Source organism: Jaculus jaculus, chromosome 8 (assembly GCF_020740685.1).
Source record: "Jaculus jaculus isolate mJacJac1 chromosome 8, mJacJac1.mat.Y.cur, whole genome shotgun sequence".
NCBI lineage: Eukaryota > Metazoa > Chordata > Mammalia > Rodentia > Dipodidae > Jaculus > Jaculus jaculus.
In genome coordinates, this window is record NC_059109.1 from 114002763 (window position 1) to 114026148 (window position 23386).

At 45.1% G+C, this 23386-nt stretch overlaps 1 protein-coding gene and 1 non-coding gene across 5 annotated transcripts in view; both read right to left on the bottom strand.

Moving 5' to 3' along the window:
- LOC101612018 (ER degradation-enhancing alpha-mannosidase-like protein 2) overlaps positions 1–23386 on the bottom strand; it is a 32326-nt gene that overhangs the window by 1353 nt on the left and 7587 nt on the right. For 3 of the 4 annotated variants that reach the window (XM_045157811.1, XM_004668114.3, XM_045157810.1), the window contains exons 4-10: positions 19099–19204; positions 16935–17060; positions 13232–13443; positions 10951–11092; positions 10137–10261; positions 8377–8521; positions 5587–5708 (exon numbers count right to left, since the gene is read on the bottom strand). In XM_045157811.1, coding sequence (XP_045013746.1) covers positions 5587–5708; positions 8377–8521; positions 10137–10261; positions 10951–11092; positions 13232–13443; positions 16935–17060; positions 19099–19204 — 978 coding nt within the window. The remainder of the gene's footprint in view (positions 1–5586; positions 5709–8376; positions 8522–10136; positions 10262–10950; positions 11093–13231; positions 13444–16934; positions 17061–19098; positions 19205–23386) is intronic. The other variant, XM_045157812.1, reaches the window with a different exon arrangement.
- Positions 13724–13828, bottom strand: LOC123463268. Its single transcript, XR_006638854.1, has one exon. It is a non-coding gene; the product is annotated as a small nucleolar RNA U13 (small nucleolar RNA).

Sequence of the window (23386 nt, forward strand, 5' to 3'; positions counted from 1 at the left end):
AAACCAACTCCAAACGAATGGGCCACCTTCTGCATTTGGCTTTATGTGGGTACTGGGGAATTGAACCTGGGTCCTTTGGCTTTGCAGGCAAGTGCCGTAACTGCTAAGCCGCCACTTTAGCCCACTCCTCTTTTCATAACCCTTTGCTGACATATTTCACACAGGTCCTTAGCAGAGTTACCAGATCCTTCATGATCTGCGACCTCCTTCCCCGACGTATCTTCCCACTACAATCTTCTTGCATAACTATTATTACATGATGTATAATGTGTGACTTGAGAATTAATGCTCATAGTTAAAATGGAGTAAAAAATTCTAGCTGGGCGTGGTGGCACCAAAAGCAGGAGGATCACTGTGAGTTCAAGACTGCCATGAGACAACATAGTGAATTACAGGTCAGCCTGGGCTAGAACAAGATCCTACTTAAAAAAAGTGGGGGGGGGGGAACCAGGTGTGGTGGTGCACACCTTTCATCCCAGCACTTGGGAGACAGAGGTAAGAGAATTGCCTTGAGTTTGAGGCCACCTGAGACTACATAGTGAATTTCAGGTTAGCCTGGAATAGAGAAAGACCGTATCTCAAAACCTGAAAGGAAAAAAAAAAAGGGGGGTGGTGGTGGTGAAGCTGGAGAGATGGCTTAGTAGTTAAGGCACTTGCCTGTAAAGCCAAAGGACTCAGGTTCGATTCCCCAGGACCCACATAAGACCGATGCACGAGGTGGTGCGTGCATTTAGAGTTCATTTGCAATGGCTACAGGCCCTGGTGTACCTCTGTCTGCTTTTTTCTCTCTCAAATAAATAAATAAAAATATTAAAAAAAAAACAAAAGGATGGGACAAGTTGGGAAATTATAGCCAAAGAAACGGACATAGCTTGTGAATTTGTTATTTAATACATCCCGACATTGTGGATAGACAACTGTGCCCATCCGTTTTTGTCAGTGTGTGCATGACAACAGTGACATCTTATTTCACATTCAGAATGAGCCAGTATTTACTTTTTGATGGGCATCAAGGTAATTACCAAGTTTTTGCTATTATAAATAATGAACCAGTAGTACAATATGAAAATTTCAGCAGTTTATAGGTATAGGTGAGTAAGATGGATTGCTACAGACGTTTATTTTTAGCTTCTTAGAATTAAAGATATTAATTTTCAGTGGACATCTATTCTACACAAAAATATGATGCAAGTATGGACTTAAGGATCAAGACATTTTCTGACAAAGATGGACCACTGTTCCCATCACGTACCTTGGAAGACCTCCAAAAGGCCTCATTTTCGTGGAAATGAGTTTATTCTTCTTAAGAAGGTCCCAGTGGTTGGTCACTTAAGTTTTTCAGAGACTTTGACACATTGGCAACCAAAACACATCAATTTTACTTTCTCTTTTAGATAAGGATTTCCCTTTCAAAAGGGATCTACACGTGGGAAGCACAAGTGGGAAGATCCCTGTGGGTTCAAGGCCAGCCTGAGACTATAAAGTGAACTCCAGGTCAGCCTGGGCTACAGCAAGACCCTACTTTGAAAAAACAAATGAACAAACAAACAAACAAAAAAAACCCCAAACATGGATCTAACCGGGTATGGTGGTGCACGTCTTTAATCCCAGCACTCGGGAGACAGAGGTAGGAGGACTGCTGTGAGTTCAAGGCCACTCTGAGACATCAGGCCAACCGGGGCTAGAGAGAGACCTGATTTAAAAATAATACTACTACTACTAATAATAAAATAATAATCTTTCTTTTTTTGTCTTAACAATAATATTTCTAGGGCTGGAGAGATAGCTCAGTGAGTAAAAGCACTTGCTTGTCTGATAGCTCGGGTTCGATTTCCCAGTAATCACATAAAGCCTGATGCACGAAGTGGCCCAGGTGTCTGGAGTGTGCAGTGGCAAGAAGCTCTGGCCTGTCCATACTAACTTTTTCTATCTGTCACTTTCTCTCTTCTCACTCTCAAATATATATATAAAAGAATTTTTTGTTTTGTTTTGTTTTTCAAGGTAGTCTCGTTCTAGCCCAGGATGACATGGAATTCACTATGTAGTCTCAGGGTGGCCTTGAACTCACAGTAATCCTCCTACCTCTGCCTCCCGAGTGCTGGGATTAAGGGCATGTGCCACCACACCTGGCTAACAAAAATATTTTTAAATTTTTATTTATTTATTTGACACACACAGACAGAGAGAATGAATGTGCACACCAGGGACTTCAGCTACTGCAAACGAACTCTGGACGCATGTGCCCCCTTGTGCATCTGCCTAATGTGGGTCCTGGGGAAATGAACCTGGGTCCTTTGGCTTTGCAGGCAAATGTCTTAACTGTTAAGCCATCCCTCCAGCCCCTAAATTTTTTTTTAAATTTTTTATTTATTTATATGAGAGTGACAGACACAGAGAGAAAGACAGATAGAGGGAAAGAGAGAGAATGGGCACACCAGGGCTTCCAGCCTCTGCAAACGAACTCCAGAAGCGTGCGCCCCCTTGTGCATCTGGCTAACGTGGGACCTGGGGAACCAAGCCTCGAACCGGGGTCCTTAGGCTTCAAAGGCAAGCGCTTAACCGCTAAGCCATCTCTCCAGCCCCCCTAAAAATATTTTTAAACAATCTTTCTAAACTTCCTCTATGGTCTATGGATCTCATTCTTCAAATACAGAAGGGGAGACCACTGACTCAGTGGAAGTGACATGTGGCCATGAAGGTCTGGCAGCCTAACTCCTGAGTTAAAACCTAACCAACTGCCAAGAATTGCTCCCTAACTCTTAAAGACACTCCAAATTCCTGTATCATTTCTGGTGCACTGGCCGGGAAATTCAAAGAACTACGAGAAGAGATCCAGACCATGTCAGACAACATTGTGCCATTTGGTGAACAGCTCTAGAAATAGATTTGTGGACCTTCATGATGAAAGGGAATTAAGTAATTATGTCTATTCTCTCGGATAACAGCAGTTCTGTTAATTATTGATAGGTGTGTACTTAGCTGCTCCTTTTTTGGGGGGAGATTTCAAGGTAGGGTCTCACTCTGGCCCAGGCTGACCTGCAATTCACTATGTAGTTTCAAGGTGGCCTTGAAATCATGGTGATCCTCCTACCTCTGCCTCTGGAGTTCTGGGATTAAAGATGTGTGCCAACACACCTGGCTACCTAGGTCTCCTTAACTGCCCTCCAAGGCCTGAAGAATCTACAACAATGGAAACACTAAAGACATCTCTAAGACCCAATGTACTCAGTGCCCACTTCTCCCTGACTCCTCTCGCTTTTATTCTTTCTCCACAATGCTTTTTCGACCAAAGATTTTACTTTTATTTTATTTTATTTTTAATTTTTATTAACATTTTCCATGATTATAAAATATATCCCATGGTAATTCCCTCCCTCCCCACCCCCACACTTTCCCATTTGAAATTCCATTCTCCATCATATTACCTCCCCATTACAATCATTGTAATTACATATATACAATATCAACCTATTAAGTATCCTCCTCCCTTCCTTTCTCTACCCTTTATGTCTCCTTTTTACCTTACTGGCCTCTGCTACTAAGAATTTTCAAACTCACGCAGAAGCCCAATCATCTGTAGCTAGGATCCACATATGAGAGAGTTTTTTTTTTTTTTTTTTGCACTACAACTGACCGCTAAAACCAATGCAGTTTCAGGGTACTTTAGATAGGCCCACTGAAGGAGTACCCCAACTGCCACTCCTAACGAACCTTCTCAGCTTGAAGAAGCTGGATGGGTCATCATCCCACTTCCTAGAGGCAGTGAGGGTTTCCTTCCGCTGGGGGTGGGGTGGGGGATGATAAAGAGTAGGACGTACAAATTGGCTAGGCAGCTAAGGGCAACAGGGACCCCAGAATAAACACTTGTGTGCATGTGCGTGTGTGTGTTCAAAGTGGGAAATGTCCCTGAGCCTATAGAGGGAAATGATTTTCTCTTTTCCTTCTTTTTGAGTTCCCCTTTCTTAACAACCTGATGTAACATTCCTCCCTCCCCAGAAAGCTGAATCACAAGGGTCTTCCTTAACTCCTCCCAAAGGAGTTCCCTTTCCCATAGAAGCCCAAGCAGTCACCAGGCTCTCCTGCTCTACAGGCCCTTTGCCTTCTCTCCTCTTAAGCTAACTTATAAAATCTCTCTGTACTCTGGTGCAGCGGTTAAAGACACTTGCTTGGAAATCCTGATGGTCCAGGTTCAATCATCCAACACCATGTAAAGGCAGATGCACAAAGTGGCAAGTGTGTTGAGTTTGTTTACAGTGGCAAAAGGCCCTGGTGTGCCCATACCCTATCTGCCTCTTTCTGTGTCAAATAAATAAAATAATTTTAAATATTTTATTTATTTGAGAGAGAGAGAGAGGCAGATATACGGAAAGTGGAATGTGAATGTACCATGACCTCCCTATAGCTCTTTGTTTCTAAAACAAACAAACAACAAAAAATATATATGTATGTATATATGTATGTATGTATGTGTATATATATGTATGTATGTATGTATGTATATTTGGAAACTATATATATATTGTTTTTGGGGGGGTTGCTTTTTGGAGGTAGGGTCTCACTCTAGCTCAGGCTGACCTGGAATTCACTATGTCATCTCAGGGTGGCCTTGAAATCACGGTGATCCTTCTACCTCTGTCTCCTTAGTGCTGGGATAAAAGGTGTGCGCCACCACACCTGGCTGTTTCTAAATATCTTTGTGATTACATAGCATAGAATGTTTCTTGCCTCAGTTCTCCCTATGTTACTTATGTAACCTTGTGACTTCTTGTAATACCCTCCCCCCTTGTTTTAACAGTATGCAACTTTGTGGTTTAGCTTCCAATCCTGTTTTTACTATAAACATCATGTGGTTATTTCCAATAAGAGCTGACACTCCAAACAGTTCAGGGCTGCATTTTGAGATCATGAACTCTGGGATGCAGACCTGGTGCACCAGCTTTCTTCTTTTTCTTTCTTTTTACCCAATAAAACTTTGCCTCACATTCTGTGAGTCGATGGTCTTACTTGTGCAACACCGGACCCCATAATATATAAAGTGAGCGAGCGAGCGAGCGAGAGAGAGAGAATGGGCACACGAGGGCCTCCAGCCACTGCAAACTCCAGATGCATGTGCCACCTCGTGCATCTGGCTTATATGGGTACTGGGGAATCAAACCTGGGTTCTTAGGCTTCACAGGCATGTACCACCATGCCTGGCTTATATTATTTTCTTATATATCCATTTCAGTTGCTTAAAGAACCATCTCACCAGCTAGGATTCTGTAAGGATGGTAAGTTGGCTCTCACCCTTTATCCTTTTAATCCATTCTCCACAGAACAGTCAATATGATATCTCTAAAATACAAATCAGACCTCCTGTAGATCCTATTCTGTTTGGACAGATGAGGCATGAGGTCTAGGGCTAGCTCCGTCTCCACCAGATAAATGACCCTCAGCAAGGCTCTTAGCTTCTGTATTCATGAGCTTATTCCCACCTCTGTGGTTCCCCCGGTCCTGTAATACCAGCCCCGCAAAGCTCCACCCTTAAATAGGCTCTTCAGCGGCAGAGTGAGACACCTGCCAGTCTTGGACTCCTGTAACACTTACTGTTGCAAACCCGCACTCCACCTTGCTGATTTTCTCAATGGACTCCACGGCATCTCTCCCGAGTTCTAAGAGGATGGGATCCCCTGTGGCGCGGTAGAGGTACATTGCACTCTCGATGAGCTCTGCAAGGGCCAAGCAGACTCTTTCACCCAACGGTTGCACAAAGGCGGCACGGGGCCCACTCAGAGAAGGAAGTCAAAGACTCCTCCCCTCCGTACCTAGTCCACAGGGCCCCAACCTGGCATGGGTTTCCAGAGCCAACATACACAAAGCCTAAAGCTCAGCAGAAACCAGCACAGGTTCCTACCCTCAGTCAGGCACTCAGGCTCAGAGATACAGAAGGTGGCAGAAGTTGTGACCGTGCTTCCCAACGTCTTTTCCTCCCTGACTTTAGCAGAGCGCATGGCTGCCTACATTAGTAACTATTTCCAGCAGGTAAGTGAGAATAAGAATACCATGGGAGCTGTTGTACTCCTTTAATCCCAGCATTTGGGAGGCAGAGGTAAGAGGATAGCTGTGAGTTTGAGACCAGCCTGGGACTATAGAGTAAGATGCAGGTCAGCCTGGGCTACAGTGAGACTGTACCTAGAAAAAAACCACAACAGGGCTGGAGAGATGGCTTAGCAGTTAAGCGCTTGCCTGTGAAGCCTACGGACCCCGGTTCGAGGCTCAGTTCCCCAGGTCCCAAGTTAGCCAGATGCACAAGGGGGCGCATGCGTCTGGAGTTAGTTTGCAGAGGCTGGAAGCCCTGGCGCGCCCATTCTCTCTCTCTCCCTCTATCTGTCTTTCTCTCTGTGTCTGTCGCTCTCAAATAAATAAATAAATAAATAAATAAATAAAAGCCTGAAGCTGCTAGCTGTTTAAAAAAAAAAAAAAAGAAAGAAAAAAACCACAACAACAAAAGGAATGCCGTGGAATGCAATTCAGTAGATGAACACCTGCTAGTATGTACAAGGCCTTGGTTTCAATCCCATGCACCTCAAAAAAAAAAAAAAAAAAAGTGCACACCTATTCTCAGCTGTTTGGTGAGTTCAAGGCCAGCCTGGGGCTACAGAATGAGCCTGAGCCTGGGCTATATATAGTGAGACCCTGCCTTGAAACAAAATAAAGCATATATATATTTATTTGCAGGCAACAAGGTGGGAAGCAGTTAAGACAATGGCCATGTAACCTATACTGGGCTGGGAATGACTACGTACTGACTCAGCTTCCTGTCTCTGTCTCCCTTTCCCTCCTCCCAGTTTTTAACTCCCCTGAAGTAAACCAGAGGACATCAAAGCTGGCAAGGAATTTAAGACAGTGTATTGTGTGTGGGCCTTTCATTGATTCTGACCTGTAAAGGAAGAAGGAGTGAGACCAGATGATGCCTAAGACCCACCCTAAAATTCTAACATTCCATACAACAGAAACTTAACTTCTAAAAATCACTGGCAGAAAGTTTGCCTGCACATCTTAATGACAACAACAACAAAAAGTCCTGAAGGGGGGAGGAAATTATGGTTTATTGTCTATAATTATGGAAGTTGTCAATAATTAAAAAAAAAAAAACAACAAAAACCAACTCTGGCTGGGCATAGTGGTGTACATCTTTAATTCCAGCACTGGGGAGGCAGAGGTAGGAGGGTCCTGGTGAGCTCGAGGCCAGCCTGAGACTACATAGTGAGTTCTAGCTTAGCCTGGGCCAGAGCAAAACCCTACCTTGAGAAAAAAAAAAATCCTAGAGTCACCTAGTTAGTGTGTCCCGCACTTTCCTGAGTTTGCAAGAACATAGGACTTGGTTAGGAAGCCTGACACCTTGTACTATCTTCTGCACTTAACAGTCTTGGGCAAGCCATTTTAACCTAGTAGTCCTGTTTTTATACCTGAAGATACAGAATAAGTAATTTCTAGCAGGAATATCATCCAGAGACAATGGATAAGATAGAAAAACAGCCTTGGTTCAGGTCATTGAGAAATTAAACTGGAGCTGAGCTGTCATGATTGTGGAAAGAGCTACAAAGCATGAAGCCTTTGGGAAAAGTAATCAACATGTTAACCAACAGTGGACCCTGCAAGCTTTATGGCTGGCCAGCCAGGCCAAGTATGCCAACTGGTACAATACTGGCATGTCTGTTATGGGGGACTGCTTGGACTTGAGGTCCATTCCACAGGAGAGAATTTGTGCCTGGTACTAAAAACCTAAGAAAAGTCTATAGCTTGGGATGTCATAAGCCCCTAGGGGAAAACCATTACTGTTGTCTGGCTAAAGGGATATATTATGCTCACCAAAATGCCCTCTAAATACTGATGTCCATATATTAATGCTACTCTCACTTTTGGTTACAGAAGCTGCTCTTTTCAGATGATGGTGACCACGAGTGTAACTCAAACTGTGTGGAAGTGCTGAGAAGTGATAGTCGTGTGGTTCAGCACTAAATGAGACATCTCTATCACACCCTCCAGGGCCCAGGGGGCATTCCAGAAGAGGTGGCAGAAAGAATGTAAGAGCCACGGGAAGAGAAGGAGTGCTTATGATACTGTCTCCCAGACACAAAGTGGCCTAGATATTCATGATCTCAGTGTCTGATGCTACCTACACAAGACCTGCCTCATAGGAGGGGGAAAAAGGTTGACATTAAAATAGAAGAGAGACTAGCCTGGGACTGTAGAGTGAATTCCAGGCCAGCCTGGGCTAGAGTGAGATTCTAATACACACACACACACACACACACAGTGTAATCTCCATCCATCCTTTTGGGAGTGCCTGTGAGGGGCTGGGGTATGAGAAGTCAGAGCCCACAGGCTGCTCACCAGGCCGAAGTGGGTAGCCCTCCCGCTTCTCCACTGTGTATCCCTGAGGAATGTTGTAGAATTCTGGCAGACCCCCAAACTGCTTCCACACAGTGTAGTAGTTGAGGAAGGTCCTCATGGCATTGTCAATGTCCCCAATGAGGCTCTGTGGAAAGGAAACGGCGGACGAGTAGGCAGATACCAGGCGAAACCTCACAACTGACCAACCTCAAGGAAAAGACAAGCAAAGCCTCTGGGAGCAAAACCAAGCTGCTGTTCAATCCTTTCATCTACCAATGACTCACTGAGTGGACCTGAGCCAGAGAGTTAACTTCTCTGGGCCTTATCTGTAAATGTAAACTTCCTTAGCTTGTATTTGGTTCAGCTGAGCCCCAAAACTTAGCTTCAGGGCTAGTTAGCTCAGCCCCCATTCAGAACCTACAAACGACCTCAAGTTGGGTCTCTAGGTGGGCTTGATCCCCCCTCCTGCCTTCTCAGAGGCAGGAGCTCTACACATTATCTTCTATTTCCTTTTTTTTTTCTCTCTCTCTCTCTTTTTCATGGTAGGGTCTCACTCTAACCCAGGCTGACCTACAATTCACTATTTGGTATCAGGGTGGCCTTGAACTCACAGTGATCCTCCTACCTCTGCCTCCCAAGTGCTGGGATTAAAGGCATGCACCACCATGCCTGGCCTATTTCCTTCTCTTAAACTAATAAAGTCTCTCTAACTTAAAAAACAAAACAAAACAAACTTCAGGCTGGAGAGATGGCTTAATGGTTAAGGCACACGTCTGTGAAGCCTAAGGACCCAGTTCGAGGCTTGATTCCCCAAGACCTGCGTTAGTCAGATGCACGAGGGGGCACAAACGTCTGGGGTTCGTTTGCAGTGGCTGAAGGCCCTGGTGTGCCCATTCTCTCTCTCTCTGCCTTTTTCTCTACCTGTCACTCTCAAATAAATAAATAAAAATAAACAAAATTTTTTTTAAAAAGACCACTAGAAGCTACCATTGACCATGGAAGTTCATAGACTAAACATATAATCTCGTTCTTCCCACTAAAGTATGAGATGGTATTGAAGTTTTTTTGAGAATTGGCATGCCAGAGCCTCCAGCCTCTGTAATCGAACTCCAGATGCATGTGCCACCTAGTGTGGATGTGTTACCTTGTACATTTGCATCACTTTGCATCTGGTTTATGTGGGACCTCGAGAGTTGAACATGGGTCCTTAGGCTTCACAGGCAAGTGCTTAACCACTAAGCCATCTCTCCAGCCCATAGTGGTCTTTTAATTTGAGGAGCCTATTCAAAATTCTAGAACAGGGGAAGGCTGTCTATGCTGTCTTATGACTGTCCCAGTCACTCAACAGATAGCCATTGTTACATATCTTTTGTAACTTTTTAGAGTTTATGTAAACATAAGCAAAAGTGAGTGTGCGATTTTCCCTATACTAAAAATAGCCTATTGAACACACTGTTCTGTACAGTCCTTTACTCATTCAATAATACATCTGTTCCTACCTAGCCTGGAATGCCACTGCATGTTACTGCAGGTGTTACAATATTCCACAACAAACCAGAAGCTCGGTCCCTAATTCTACCCTTGGAAAATTTGATTTGGCAGAATTATGTATCTGTGCAATTTAAGTTTTTCTTCCATCTGTCCAATTAAAGTAACCTCCCTCCATCAAACAACTAAGGTTACTTACTTGACACATCAGAAGGGGCTTGCTTGCTTCATCATGCAATAGAAAAATGACCACCCTCTTTGATCCTGCCTACCTGAAGACCAGGCCAGTAGGCCTCCAAGGACTGGAAGACTGGCATGGACACGGTCCCCTTGTACATCTGCACCCAGAGATACCAGTCATCGAAGTGGGTGTAATTCCGAATGGCTTTGTTATACTCTGCATCATGAAAAATGGGATAAAGGATACATAAGTGATTAGGGAGACAAAAGACAGGCCTTGATAACAGAAGTATAGATTTCCTTTTCCTTTTTGTTTTTGTTTTTCAAGGTAGGGTCTCACTCTGGCCCAGGCTGATCTGGAATTAACTATGTAGTCTCAGGGTGGCCTCGAACTCATGGGGATCCTCCTACCTCTGACTCCCTGAATGCTGGTATTAAAGGTGTGCACCGCCATGCCCAGCTTAGATTTACATTTTTAAAATACTACATGACATTAATAAAAAAAAAATACAACATGATAGTCTAGTCTCAAGCCAACTAGGAAGCAATGAAGCAACCAAACTAGAAATGGGCATGGGTTCTGGAGTCAAAATTCCAGCTCTGCATTTTTCATGGGCTAGCTATGACATTGGGAAAGCTTTTCCTCTTAAGTCTCAAGTCTATTATATGTTAAATTGAGAAAGTAGGGCTGGAGAGATGGCTTAGCGGTTAAGGTGTTTGCCTGTGAAGTGCAAGGACCCAGGTTCGACTATTTCCCCAGTACCCACGTAAAAAGTTCACGGTGGCTCTGAATACAGGGATTCTGAATAGATTCTACAGGTACTAGGCAGCAAATGAAAATTCACAAATCAACCACATATCAACAGGAAAAGTCTTGGAAAAGCTCTGTCCCCCCGCCCCATTTACCTAGGAACATGGCCATGAGCTGCTTATCCTGAAGCAGGATTGCTCCTTTCACCAGATACTCAAAGTAGGAGTCTACGCCAGCCCCGATGCCTGCATCCTGGGCTACCCATTTGCCAGTGAGCACATCGATGTGATTGCCGACCTAGGAGAAAGACACACAGTGCTTAGGAAGGGTCCAAGGACAAAGGAGGAGCTACTCAAGCCAGTGACTTGCAGGACAACACCTCAGTGCTTCTTCAAGACATACAGGTGATGGAAGAAGGCAAAGAGGCTGGACCATGGCCTGCACACTGGTACCATGGAGACGCATCTCATGCATGCTTATGAGGTCTTACTGGACAAAAATGAAAAGGAAAAATGATTTGAGTGTTTATGTCCTGAGCAGAGCAAGTAAAGATGAAAACTTGTTATTCCCAGAAACTATCTCAGATTCAAGGCACTCTGACTGCAGTGGCAAAACCCAGCTTTTCGCGTACCTTAGATCCTTCTGGAAGCTGGGAATTTCAATTGGCTGATAATTGACTGAAAAAAAAAATCTATGGCCATAACACCCTGAACGTGCATGACTTCATGTGAAGAGACATAGTTAACCAATCTGTGTTAGTTTGGATTCCTCACCAAGGAAGGCTGAAAGGAGCTGAGCTGGAAGAGGAGCCCTTGGAATATAGCAATAGAGAAGAAAGGGCAAGTGAGGCGGAGAAGCAGGAGTGAGAGCAAACGTCCGCCGGGGGAGCTGGCACGCAAGCCTGTTGGGACCCAGAAATCAGTGTAGAGGATACGCCTCACAGTGATCTCACCAAGGCAGGGACAGAAGGAGGGGATGTTTATTCACCAGTCCCGTCGGCACTGGTCACTGCTTGAAAACTGCTCATGGGTAGAATTAAGTCCTGGGACTAGCAGCCAAAGGCAAGGCAGAGAAGGTTCCAGGTACCCAGAAAAAAAGGGTCATGGAAGCAAGAACCCACTCCACATCCATTTGGATTGTAACGGGTGACAGTAGTTGAAAGACAGCCCAGTGTGTGTAGAAATAGCCAGGGTCTACTCAGTGCACAGTCAGGGCACCACCAGGGTCCACAACAGTTCAGGGCCAGAGAAAAATCTGCTCTTGTTGGATTATCTGTGTTACTGTGTATTTCCATGGTGGCATCTTGTTAGGGGATTTTTAAAAAATATTTTATTTTTATTTATTTATTTGAGAGAGAGGAAGTAGGCATGCCAGGGTCTCCAAGCCACTGCAAACAAACTCCAGATGCATGTGTCCCCTTGTGCATCTGGCTTATGTGGGCTCTGGGGAATTGAACCTGGGTCCTTTGGCTTTGTAGGCAAGTGCCTTAATCACTAAGCCTCCTTTCTAGCCCTTGTTAGGGGATTTTTAAAGACTTCTCACACAAGCTCTACTTTTCAAGCAGACATAGTACCAAACTTTACATAAAATCATCCCCAGTCTTTAGAAGTCACAGTGGCTCAGCAAAGGAGCTATTAATTCATTAACATTAATGCTGGAGTAACTGAGGACCAAAGAAGTTGAGCGACTTGCCAAAGCAAGGGCTTACAGCTAGTTCTGACTAAATCCAGTGTCATTTCCTTGATAGCTCTGGCTCAATTACTGTTAGTTTCCTAATTACTCCTTTCAGTAGCTCAAACCAACCTTGGGGAATGTCTGGTCCAAAATGTGTGAAATTTCCATGTATTAATAGAGGAGGGGAAAGGAAGCTGAGATTAAAAAAAAAAAAAGCTTGGGAAATAATAAGCAACGTTATGCAGAATATTTTTCCATTGGATTCCATGACTTTTATTCTGCCCAAGTTCATGACTCACCAATGGAAGAATTCCCTAATTTAACTGTCCAGGAATCACCCCCCCCTTCCCCTCGCAGAGTACATGTTGAACATACCTTTGTGTTGGTGTTCTAAGAAACACAATTTTACAATACAGACTCTGAAGGGCTGGGTGGGCCGATAATCTAGTCACTGGGTCAGGGGCATGAAGTGTATGACTCCCTCCTAGAAGCCAGACAGACTGAAAGCCAAAGCTTAATACAGCCCTGATCCCCGCCAGGGACGGGCCTTCAGGCTCTTTCTCTTCTTTGCCCAAGTGTGAACTGGTGTTGGGATGGGGAGCGGGGAAGGATCAGTCCACTTTTGGTGTCCTGGGCCACTCGTAAAGTCACTGTAAGTTTCCTTTGGCTAAACTGTAACTTGTTCCTCTGAGCTCTGGGCCTCGTAAGTGGGGGCCAAAGTGGCAGCCTTGACTCACACAGGAAGGGCAGCTGCTGACCTACCAGCCCAATATCTGACCGGCTCTCCCAGAGGCGCGTCAGGGCTACTCTGGCCACGTCTTCAAACACAGGATCACCGGTAAGGCTGCTCAGGGTGGCAAATTCCACAATGAAGGTCCCGATCCCTGCTGTACAGGTGACAGGGGTCTCTCCTGGATTCACACCATGAAGCAGGTTCACCGTTCCGTAGGGCATGCCCGTAGGGGTCTGGAAGGCTAAAAGTCAGAAGCTTATGAGTCCAGGTGGAAGGATGGAGATAGAGGTAGTTTGGAGACAGGTCTGGAACTTGACACTTCGTTCTTCCTTCCCCCTTTTCTCCTAGGTAATCTGCTTTAATCCAGGAAGGGCCCTGGACAGCCAGCTAACCCAGATGCCATCAAACACTGCTACATGACCCTGGGCTCCTGCCCCCATGAGGAACCTGGAGTTGAACTAAGCTCCTGGCTGCCACATCCTACGGCTCAATTTAAATTTAAATCTTTTTTTTTTTTTTCACGTCAGACGGGTTATGTGCCAGAGCGTAACAAGGTTTAGTGGGAGGCACACGTCACGCAAGAGCGTAAACACCCAATCATCACGCTTATGAACCAATAAAAGGATCTAAATCTTTTATTTTTATACTATGCTTTCCAAGGCCAGGCAGGAAATAGAGTATATCAAGCAAAGTTTAAGTTATAGGGAGTATTGGGGCCCCTTGTAAGTCATTCATAGACTTAAAAAAAAAAAAAAACAACATAAGCCAGGCGTGGTGGCGCACGCCTTTAATCCTAGCACTTGGGAGGCAGAGGTAGGAGGATCGCCGTGAGTTCGAGGCCACCCTGAGACTACATAGTGAATTCCAGGTCAGCCTGGGCTAGAGTGAGACCCTACCTCGAAAAACAAAAACAAAAACAAAACAAAAAAAAAAAAAAACACCACCACCAGGGCTAGAGAGATGGCTCAGCAGTTAAGGCACTTGCCTGCAAAGCCTGACAAGAGTGACTCCCCAGCACCTATGTAATGCCAGATTTAAAAAGCAGCACATGCGTCTGGAGTTTGTTTGCAGTGGCTGGATGCCCTAGTGCACCTATTCGATCTTTCTTCCCTCTCTCTGTTTGCAAATAAGTAAATAAATTAATTTAAAAAGAAAAACACCACTGTGGCTGGGTGTGGTGGCACAAATGCCTTTAATCCTAGAGCTCAGGAGGCAGAGATAGTAGGAGGACCCCCGAGGCTAGCCTGAGACTACATAGTGAATTCCAGGTCAGCTTGGGCTAGAACAAGACAGACCCTACCTCTAAAAAAAAAAAAAAAACTCAGGGGGGCTGGAGAGATGGCTTAGCAGTTTAAGGCACTTGCCTACAAAAATCCAGGTTTGATTCTTCAGGACCCACATAAACCAGATGCACAGGGGGGTGCATGTGTCTGGAGTTCATTTGCAGTAGCTGGAGGCTCTGGTGTGCCCATTCTCTACTTCTGTCTCTCTACCTGCTTATTTTTTTTTCTTTCAAATAAATAAATGAAATATTTGAAAAAAAAAACAATCCCCACCCCCGCCCCCCGCCCCCCACAAAACCACTACTCTAACCAAATGAAACAGACTGGTAGAGGAGGTGGTTTGAGGTCCCTGATAAAAATAATTTGGGAACAAACTTATTTTTAAAATAAAACAGATTAAACCACTAAACCAGTGATCTAGTACAGTCCCTAATTTACAGGTAGGGAAAATCATGCCTTTAAAGAAGTGACTCAGTCAAAGGTCACCCAAGGGAGTCAAAGCGAGCAGGGCTGGACAGGCCCATCTTGACTCCACCCCCTAAGCTCAACCCACCCTGTGCCTTCTGATTCAAGGCGAAAACCTGACACTGCGCCCTGAGATTTCCTCTCTAGGCCAAAGGTCACACAATTGCACAGCAGACTATGTGCTACCAAGTTGGAAACAAAGCTATCAAAACTACCAAGAGCTACCAGGCTCAGAAATTTTGCCTGTTACCGGCATGAAGCTTGCTCTCTGGCAGGCACAAGTCACAACTAAAAAGGGCTTAAAAGAAAAATTATTTTTTGGTTTATTTTAAATTGTATTAATTTATTTATTTGAGAAAGATGCGGAGAGAGAATGGGCACACTAGGGCCTCTAGCCACTGCAAATGAACTCCAAACACATGCACCACTTTGTGCATCTGGCTTACATGGGTTCTGGGAAATCAAACCTGGGTCCTTAGGCATCACAGGGAAGTGCCTTAATTGCTAAGCCATCCCTCCAGCCTGTTAAAAAAAAAAAAAAAAAAAAAGTTAATTGCCGGGCATGGTGGCACATGCCTTTAATCCCAGCACTTGGGAGGCAGAGGTAGGAGGATCATTGTGAGTTCAAGGCCACCCTGAGATTACATATTCAGCCTGGATTAGAGTGAGACCCTACTTCAAAAAACAAAAACAAAAACGAGAAAGAGCAGCAAGGCTCCTTCCCTAGGGATGAAGGACACAAACATGATGCTTGCAAGAAGATGCGGGGCTATGAGCCATGGCCCACCAGCGAGATCTGCACCTAGTGCCCTTACGGATGAGAGGTGAATGTCGCATGGAAGAGAGAAACAAGTGAGGTGGCCAAGGGGCTGGTAGAAAGCCTGTGACGTGTTTGGGTGTGAGCAGCCTCTACCACACCCTGAAGGGAACACAGTGTTCAGCTGATGCTGCTGAGCCCAGCATTGAGTGCCCCACTGGACAAAAACACCAAGGCTTGGCTTGTTGTAGCCCCGTACACGGCTTAGCCACAAAACCAATCCCGCTCGTCTGAGATCCTCCAAATACTCTCTCCCGTCTGACCTCTTCAGTCTCCCCAAACCCAATCTACTAGAGAGGCAGGAATTATGACCAATAGGAAAACTGAAGCGTGGAGCAGAAGAGCGACTTGATCAAGAGAAGAGGCTAGCTGGCAGAGCCAAGTCTAGAACCTGCGGCTCGTAATGCTCACACCAAAGCTTTCCCCAGGGCCCTGTCATTCCAGCCCCACAGGCCTGGGAGGCGGCAATAAGGTTTAGTCAAAACAAACACAAGGACCATGTACTGGCAAGACTGGCCTTTAGCCCAGGCCTGCCAACAGTGTGGTCAGCTCGCCCAGCCTGGGCCAGCACCGTAGTAAGCTCTTAAAATGCCCAAGATTATTCTTACCATTCTATGGTAAGCATTTAGGGCTAGAAATACAGGTTTGAGCTTAAAGAAAAAAAAAAATCAGGGGCTGGAGGGATGGCTAGCAGTTAAGGCATTTGCCTGCAAAGCCAAAGGACCCAGGTTCAATTCCCCAGGACCCAGGTTCAATTCCCCAGGACCCATGTTAGCCAGATGCACAAGGGATGCACATGTCTGGAGTTCTTTTGCAATGGCTGGAGGCCCTGGTGAGCCCATTCTCCCCCCTCTCCCGTCAAATAAATAAATAAATATATTTTTAAAAATCAGGAAAAACACAGCGTCACCATTTTTATTTCTACTGAGAGAAACAGGATTAAAGCTATGTATGGGGGTCTCAGGAGGTAGAGACAGGAAGACTGCCCCAAGGTGCAGCCTAGTCTGCTTTACATAGTGTGTTCTAGGCCAGCAAGACCCTGTCTCTAAAAAAGAACTAAGGGGGACAAGAAAGAAAGAAGGAAAGCAAGAGAGAAAGAAAGAGTGTGTGTGGGGGGTGGGGAAGGGAAGGCTGAACTTTGTGTTTTCCCGTCTGCGTGGGTCTTACCTGGGAGGAGTTTTCGGGCTGCCTCCTCGGCCATCCGCAGGAGAGGCCCAGAGCAGGGCCATCCGGCCTCCACTTCCACCCCGGCCTTCTTGGACAGCAGATGAGCAGACAGGAGTCCTCCCACCACTGCAGATGGCACAAAGCACAAGTGTCAGGGTCCCAAAGGCCAGGCTCTGCCTTGTGGAAATCAGACTAACCACTCTGTTGGGGTGGCTCACAAGAAAGGCATCAGTGGAAGAAGCACCCCAGCCAGGCCTGAGGGCACACATCACTAATCCCAGCAAGGATGGTGGTGGCAGAACTGTGAGTTCAAGGCCAGCCTAGGCAAGACCCTATCTCAAAAAAAAAAAAACAACCAAAAGTCATCCCTGGGCTGAAGAGATGGTTTAGTGGCTAAGGCATGGCCAAAGGATCCAGGCCGATTCTCCAATAGCCATATAAAGCCAGATGCTCAAGGGGGCACTTACATCTGGAGTTTGTCTGCAGTGGCTAGAGGCCCTGGCATACCCACTCTTTTTTTTTTTTTTTTGGTTTTTCAAGGTAGGGTCTCACTCTGGTCCAGGCTGACCTGGAATTAACTCTGTCATCTCAGGGTGGCCTTGAACTCTTGAACTCATGGCAATCCTCCTACCTCTGCCTCCCGAGTGCCCCACTCTCTTTATCTACCCTTCTTTCTTTTTCTGTCTCAAATAAATAGATAATAAGATATATTTTTCAAATTCCACATGGTTATACAGTGTTAGAGAAGTTTTTTTTTCCCTTGGTAGGTCAGAGAAGCAGTGGGTACTGACTGAAGTCCACAGCGTGGACCCAGCACTGGGTGCTGCTTGCCAGGGCTTCAGATGGAGACTTCAAGGCCAGGGAAGCAGAGTGGCTTGCCCTGGCTCACCTGTCTAATAGGTCATAGGGCCAAGTCTGTCTGGTGCCAAAGCCCATGCTCATTCATTCCACTTTGTCACTTCTTCCCAGTCATCTGTCAGACTTCAGAGGATAAGAAAACAGTTGCCATTCACCTCTATTATCTAATTTGATTGGCCATGCAAAATTTTTCTGACATAAAAAGACATATAGATTCTGTGACTGGAAAGAAGGCTAACTAGGTATCAGGAAGAGCTCACTACTAAAAATTACTGATGACTTTGAGTTTCAGTTTTCCCCTTCTTCTGGCTGAAGAACAGAAACAAAGACAGGTCTGGGCCGGAATAGAGAAACTAGGGCTAGAGAGACAGCTTAGCAAGTATGCTACCACTGAGCCCTGTCTCCAACATAAAGTGAATTTTGATAGATAGTGCCTTAAGTCACACGGCAAAAATCACCAAAAATGGATTCAATTCATATTCAATCAGGCTTTGAAGAACACTGCAGATAAACACTAGGAAATGAGCATACAGTGAAAATAAATAAGTAAATAAATAATTAATTAAGATCACAAAAACAAACAAGCATTTCAAGCCACAGCAACAGAAGTGGCAGCAGTGAGAGGGAGCTAGGTAGCTCTGTTATGCAGTTAGGGTGACTAGGACCCTGAAAGTAAAACACAGGAATGGGGGGTGGGCTGGAGAGACGGCTTAGCAGTTAAGGTGCTTGTCTGTGAAGCTTAAGAACCAGGGCCTCTAGCCGCCTTGTGCACCAATCCCCTCTCCCCCATGTTCTCTCTCTCATAAAAAATAAAATAAAATAAAAAATAAAGGGCTGGAGAGATGGCTTAGCAGTTAAGGTTCTTGCCTGTGAAGCCTAAGGACCCTGGCGTGCCCATTCTCTCTTTCTCTCGGCCTATCTCTCTCTTTCTCTTTCTCAAATAAATAACTAAATAAAATTTTAAAATACACATATTTTAAAAAAAAGTTCTACTGTATAAGACAATCAAATCCAAGAAGGTAGGAATGATATCATTCTTGTTCATAACATCAAATAAATGTTATTCATGTAAGCCATTCTGGCACATTTCCTTCCAGTCTTTTCTTTGTCCCCTGCTCACTTTCACGTGAAACTGATGAGGGATCCCGAGATCTCCCTCCCGCACTTCAGGAGAATAACAGTGCTCTGTCCATCACTGGTTTGGACCTAGTGCCCTAAAAGGGCGGGTCCTGAAGAGCCTATCCATCCCGGATTTTAGAGAATTGCACACTCTTCTCTCCCAAAGCGCTTAGAAGGAAGCCCTTACCTCGGATGTTGGTTTCAAATACAGAGGCATTCACATCAATGTCAAAGTCCACGTTGTCTTGGAGCACTTCCACCACTCTTTGAAATTCGGATACATTCCCCAGAATCTGGAAGGAAACAGAAACCTGACTGCATGGCTCTCTCACGCATAGCAGCTCTAAAGATGGTGGGTTTCGAGTGTGGGGTCTCATGCTGGTGTGACCCTCGCTCATTCCATTAAAACCTCTGATTTCTATCCTAAATTTGGTCACAGCTACAAAACAAAAACACTCCTCCCTGAAGCCCAGTATCAAAACACTGGTTGAACAATGTTTTAGGAATCCATCTAACAGAACGACGCAGGCTCCACGAGGAAGTCTTAGTTCAACATCACAAGTGGGTATCAGTTGCTTGTAACCTTGCACTTTCAACCTCTTGGAAAATATTACAGGTTGCTTGCCAACCTTCTTCACCCCAAGACCTTCTCCATAGAGGCTGTGAACTCATACGTTATCTTTCTCCCTCTACCTCTGCCTTTCTGCCTTGAAAACAGAGCTAAAATTTCTGCAGCTGTGGTAGCATGTTCCACCATGAGGTATGAAACATGGTCTACGCTAAGGATGGACCAGAAAGCTAAAAAGAGCTTAGATTGCTGATGACACAGTTGGATAGCTGACCTACTGGTAGAAATTTTCCTTCCTTCCATCTTTCCTTCCTCCTTTCTTTCTTTCCTTCCTTCCTAGCCTTTCTTCCTATTCCTCCCTACCTCCTCCCTCTTTCTTTTCTCCCTTCCCTTCCTTTCTTTTCCCTCCCCTCCCCTCCCCGTCCCTTCTTTCTTTCTCCTCCCTTTTCTTTTTCCTTCCTTTCCTTTCCCTTCCCCCTTCTTTCTCTCTCTCCCTCCCTTCCTTCCTTTCGGACCTGGAATTCACTATGTGATTTCAGGCTGGCCGCAAACTCACAGCTATTCTCCTACCTCTGCCTCTCAAGGGCTGGGGTTAAAGACTTTCTTTTACTTTTACTGTTTAAACTACTGGCTAATGGAGAGATGGCTTAGTGGTTAAAAGGTGCTTGCTTGTTGGGCTGGAGTGATGGCTTAGTGGTTAAGGCACTTGCCTACAAAAGCCTAAGGACCCCGGTTCCATTCTCCAGGTCCCACATAAGGCAGATGCACATGGTGGCACATGCATTTGGAGTTCATTTGCAGTGGCTAGAGGCTCTGGCTCTTGCTTGTTCTGTCTCTAATAAGTAAATATAAATAAAATCTTTAAAAAAAAAAAGTGCTTGCTTTTTAAAAGCCTGACAGCCTGGGTTCAATTCCCCAGTACCCACATAGAGCCAGATGCACAAGGTGATGCACATATCTGGACTTTTGTTTGCAGTGTGCTGATACATTCATTCATTCATTTATCCATTTTCATTTTCTCTCTCTCTATTTATTTATTTGAGAGCAACAGACACAGAGAGAAAGACAGATAGAGGGAGAGAGAGAGAATGGGCACGCCAGGGCTTCCAGCCTCTGCAAACAAACTCCAGATGCATGCACCCCCTTGTGCATCTGGCTAACGTGGGACCTGGGGAACCGAGCCTCGAACCAGTGTCCTTAGGCTTCACAGGCAAGTGCTTAACCGCTAAGCCATCTCTCCAGCCCTCATTCTCTCTCTCAAATAGAACAAACAAATGAGCAGAAAACTAAGCTATCAGCCAAATGCAACATCTGTGCATGTGTGTATTTTTGCTTGCGTGTGTTCATGTTGGTACACGTGAGCTTGTGTTGTACGTGCACATGTGTGCAGATGTGGAAGCTGGAGTTCAACATCAGGTGTATTCCTCAGTTGCTCTCCATCTTATTTACTGAGTCAGAGTCTTTTGCTTGAACCCCCAGCTTACTGATTCATCCAGTCTCTCCAGCGAGTCTGCCCTGGGGGATCCCCTGGCTCCATCTCCTAAGTACTGGAATGATAGGCAGACCTCATGCCTGACTGCAATGACACAGTACAGAGGATCCAAACTCTGGTTTCCACCCTTGCCTAGCAAATGCTCTTGACTGAGCCATCTTCCAAGCCCTATCTTTTTATTTTGCTATTTGAAGTTGGGTCCCACTCTAGCTCAGGCTGACCTGGAATTCTCTATGTAGTCTCAGGGTAGCCTTGAACTCACGGTGATTCTCTTACCTTTGCCTCCCAAGTGCTAGGATGAAAGGTGTGTGCCACCATGCCTAGCTTTTTTTTTGTTTTGTTTTTCAAGGTAGGGTCTCTCTGTAGCCCAAGCTTGACCTGGAAGTCACTATGTAGTGTCAGGGTGACCTCAAATTCATAATGATCCTCCTACCTCTACCCAGTGCTGGGATTAAGGGCATGCACCACCATGCCTGGCTCCCATTTGTTTTGTTTTTAATTTTAATTTTTTTTTAGTTTTTTAAAATTTTTTATTAACATTTTCCATGATTACAAAATATATCCCATGGTAATTCCCTCCCTCCCCACCCCCACTTTCCCATTTGAAATTCCATTCTCTATCATATTACCTCCCCATTACAATCACTGTAATTACATATATACAATATCAGCCTATTAAGTATCCTCCTCCCTTCCTTTCTCTTCCCTTTATGTCTCCTTTTTAATTTTAATTTTTATTTGTTTATTTGAGAGAGACAGAGAGAGAGAGAGGGGCAGAGAGAATGGCCATGCCAGGGCCTTCAGCCACTGCAAATGAACTCCAGATGCATGTGCCACCTTGTGCATCTGGCTTACATGGGTCCTGGGGAGTTGAACCTGGGTCCTTTGACTTTGCAGGCAAGCACCTTAACCTCCAAGCCATCCCTCCAGCCCTCCTTTTTTTTTTTTTTTTTAAGACGGGATATTACATAGCTCAGGCCAGCTTTGAACTTGTTAAATAGCTGAGGATGGCCTTAAATTCCTGATCCTCCTACCTCCACCTCAGAATGCTGGGATTACAGCTGTGTACCATGACACCGGGCTTGTTATACAGTATTAGTAACAAGTATTTCCTACTAACAGAAATACAGATTTTCCTCGAAGCATCATCCTTCTCCCACAGTCACTCCTGAGGAAACTGGGGAGAGGCTGACCCCAAGTCCCCAGCTGTGGGGTAGGAACTTGTGGGAACCTGACATGGACTGGCCACAATACTATTTTCCTTGCCCAAGAGACTGGTTTAGAAAAATGTGTTGAGCCAAGCCAGATCAATTAAGAATTACTCCCTGGAATGCACAGAAAAAGTGTGTTTGATGCTGAAGATATGGCTTAGCAGTTAAGGTGCTTGCCTGCAAAACCTAAGGACCCAGGTTTTATTCCCTAGTACCCACATGAGCCAAATGCACAAGGTTGGGGGGTAAGTGTCTTGAGTTCATTTGAAGTGGCTAGAGGCCCCCATGAGCCCATTTTCTATCTGCCTCTTTCTCTTTCTGTGTCAAATATGGAATAAAATAAAAATATATTTTAAAAAAGTGTGAAGCCGGGTGTGGTGGTGCATGCCTTTAATCCCAGCACTTGGGAGGTAGAGGTAGGAGGACTGCCAAGAGTTTGAGGCCATCCTGAGACTACATAGTGAGTTCCAGGTCAGCCTGAGCTACAGTGAGACCTTACCTCAAAAAACCAAAAAAAAAAGTAAGATTCTTTCCACAGATAGTTTCTTAAGAGGAGTGCCAGTTGGTTACCCATCATCCAGGAGAGTGTGGGAACATAGCAGCAAAGAAAACAAAAAAGGTGGAAGAAAAGCCAGGCATGGTGGTGTATACCCTTAACCCCAGGACTAAGGAGGCAGAGGTAGGAGGGTCCCTGTGACTTCAAGGCCAGCCTGAGACTACAAAGTGATTTTCAGGTCAGCTGGGTTAGAGTGAGACCCTACCACTAAAACAAAACAAAACCCCAACCAACAAACAAAAAAGGTCCGATGCCTCTTAGGGCATCAATTTCTTTCCACGTTAAAGGAAAATCTTTAGTATATGTGCAAGCAAGCACAAGGAGAAATCTTTGTATTGGCAGTAGCCACACTCATTTCTGTATTTCCCCAGAGTGCCAGGAAGCAATTACTCCACAAATGTTTGTCAAATGATGACACAAATCTTTCTTCACATTGCACCAGTGATCTCAAACAGAAATCTCATCATTTCCTGCCTTCTATTAGAGACACTCCAACGGCTGTCCATTACTCTCACATTAACGATCAAAATCTTAACATAGAGGAAAACTTGCTGCACCTGACTTCCACCTGTCCCTCCAGCTTCACGTTGCTCCCTCCTCCTCCTCCTCCACTACCCTGCCACACTGGCCTCCTTCAATTCATGACAC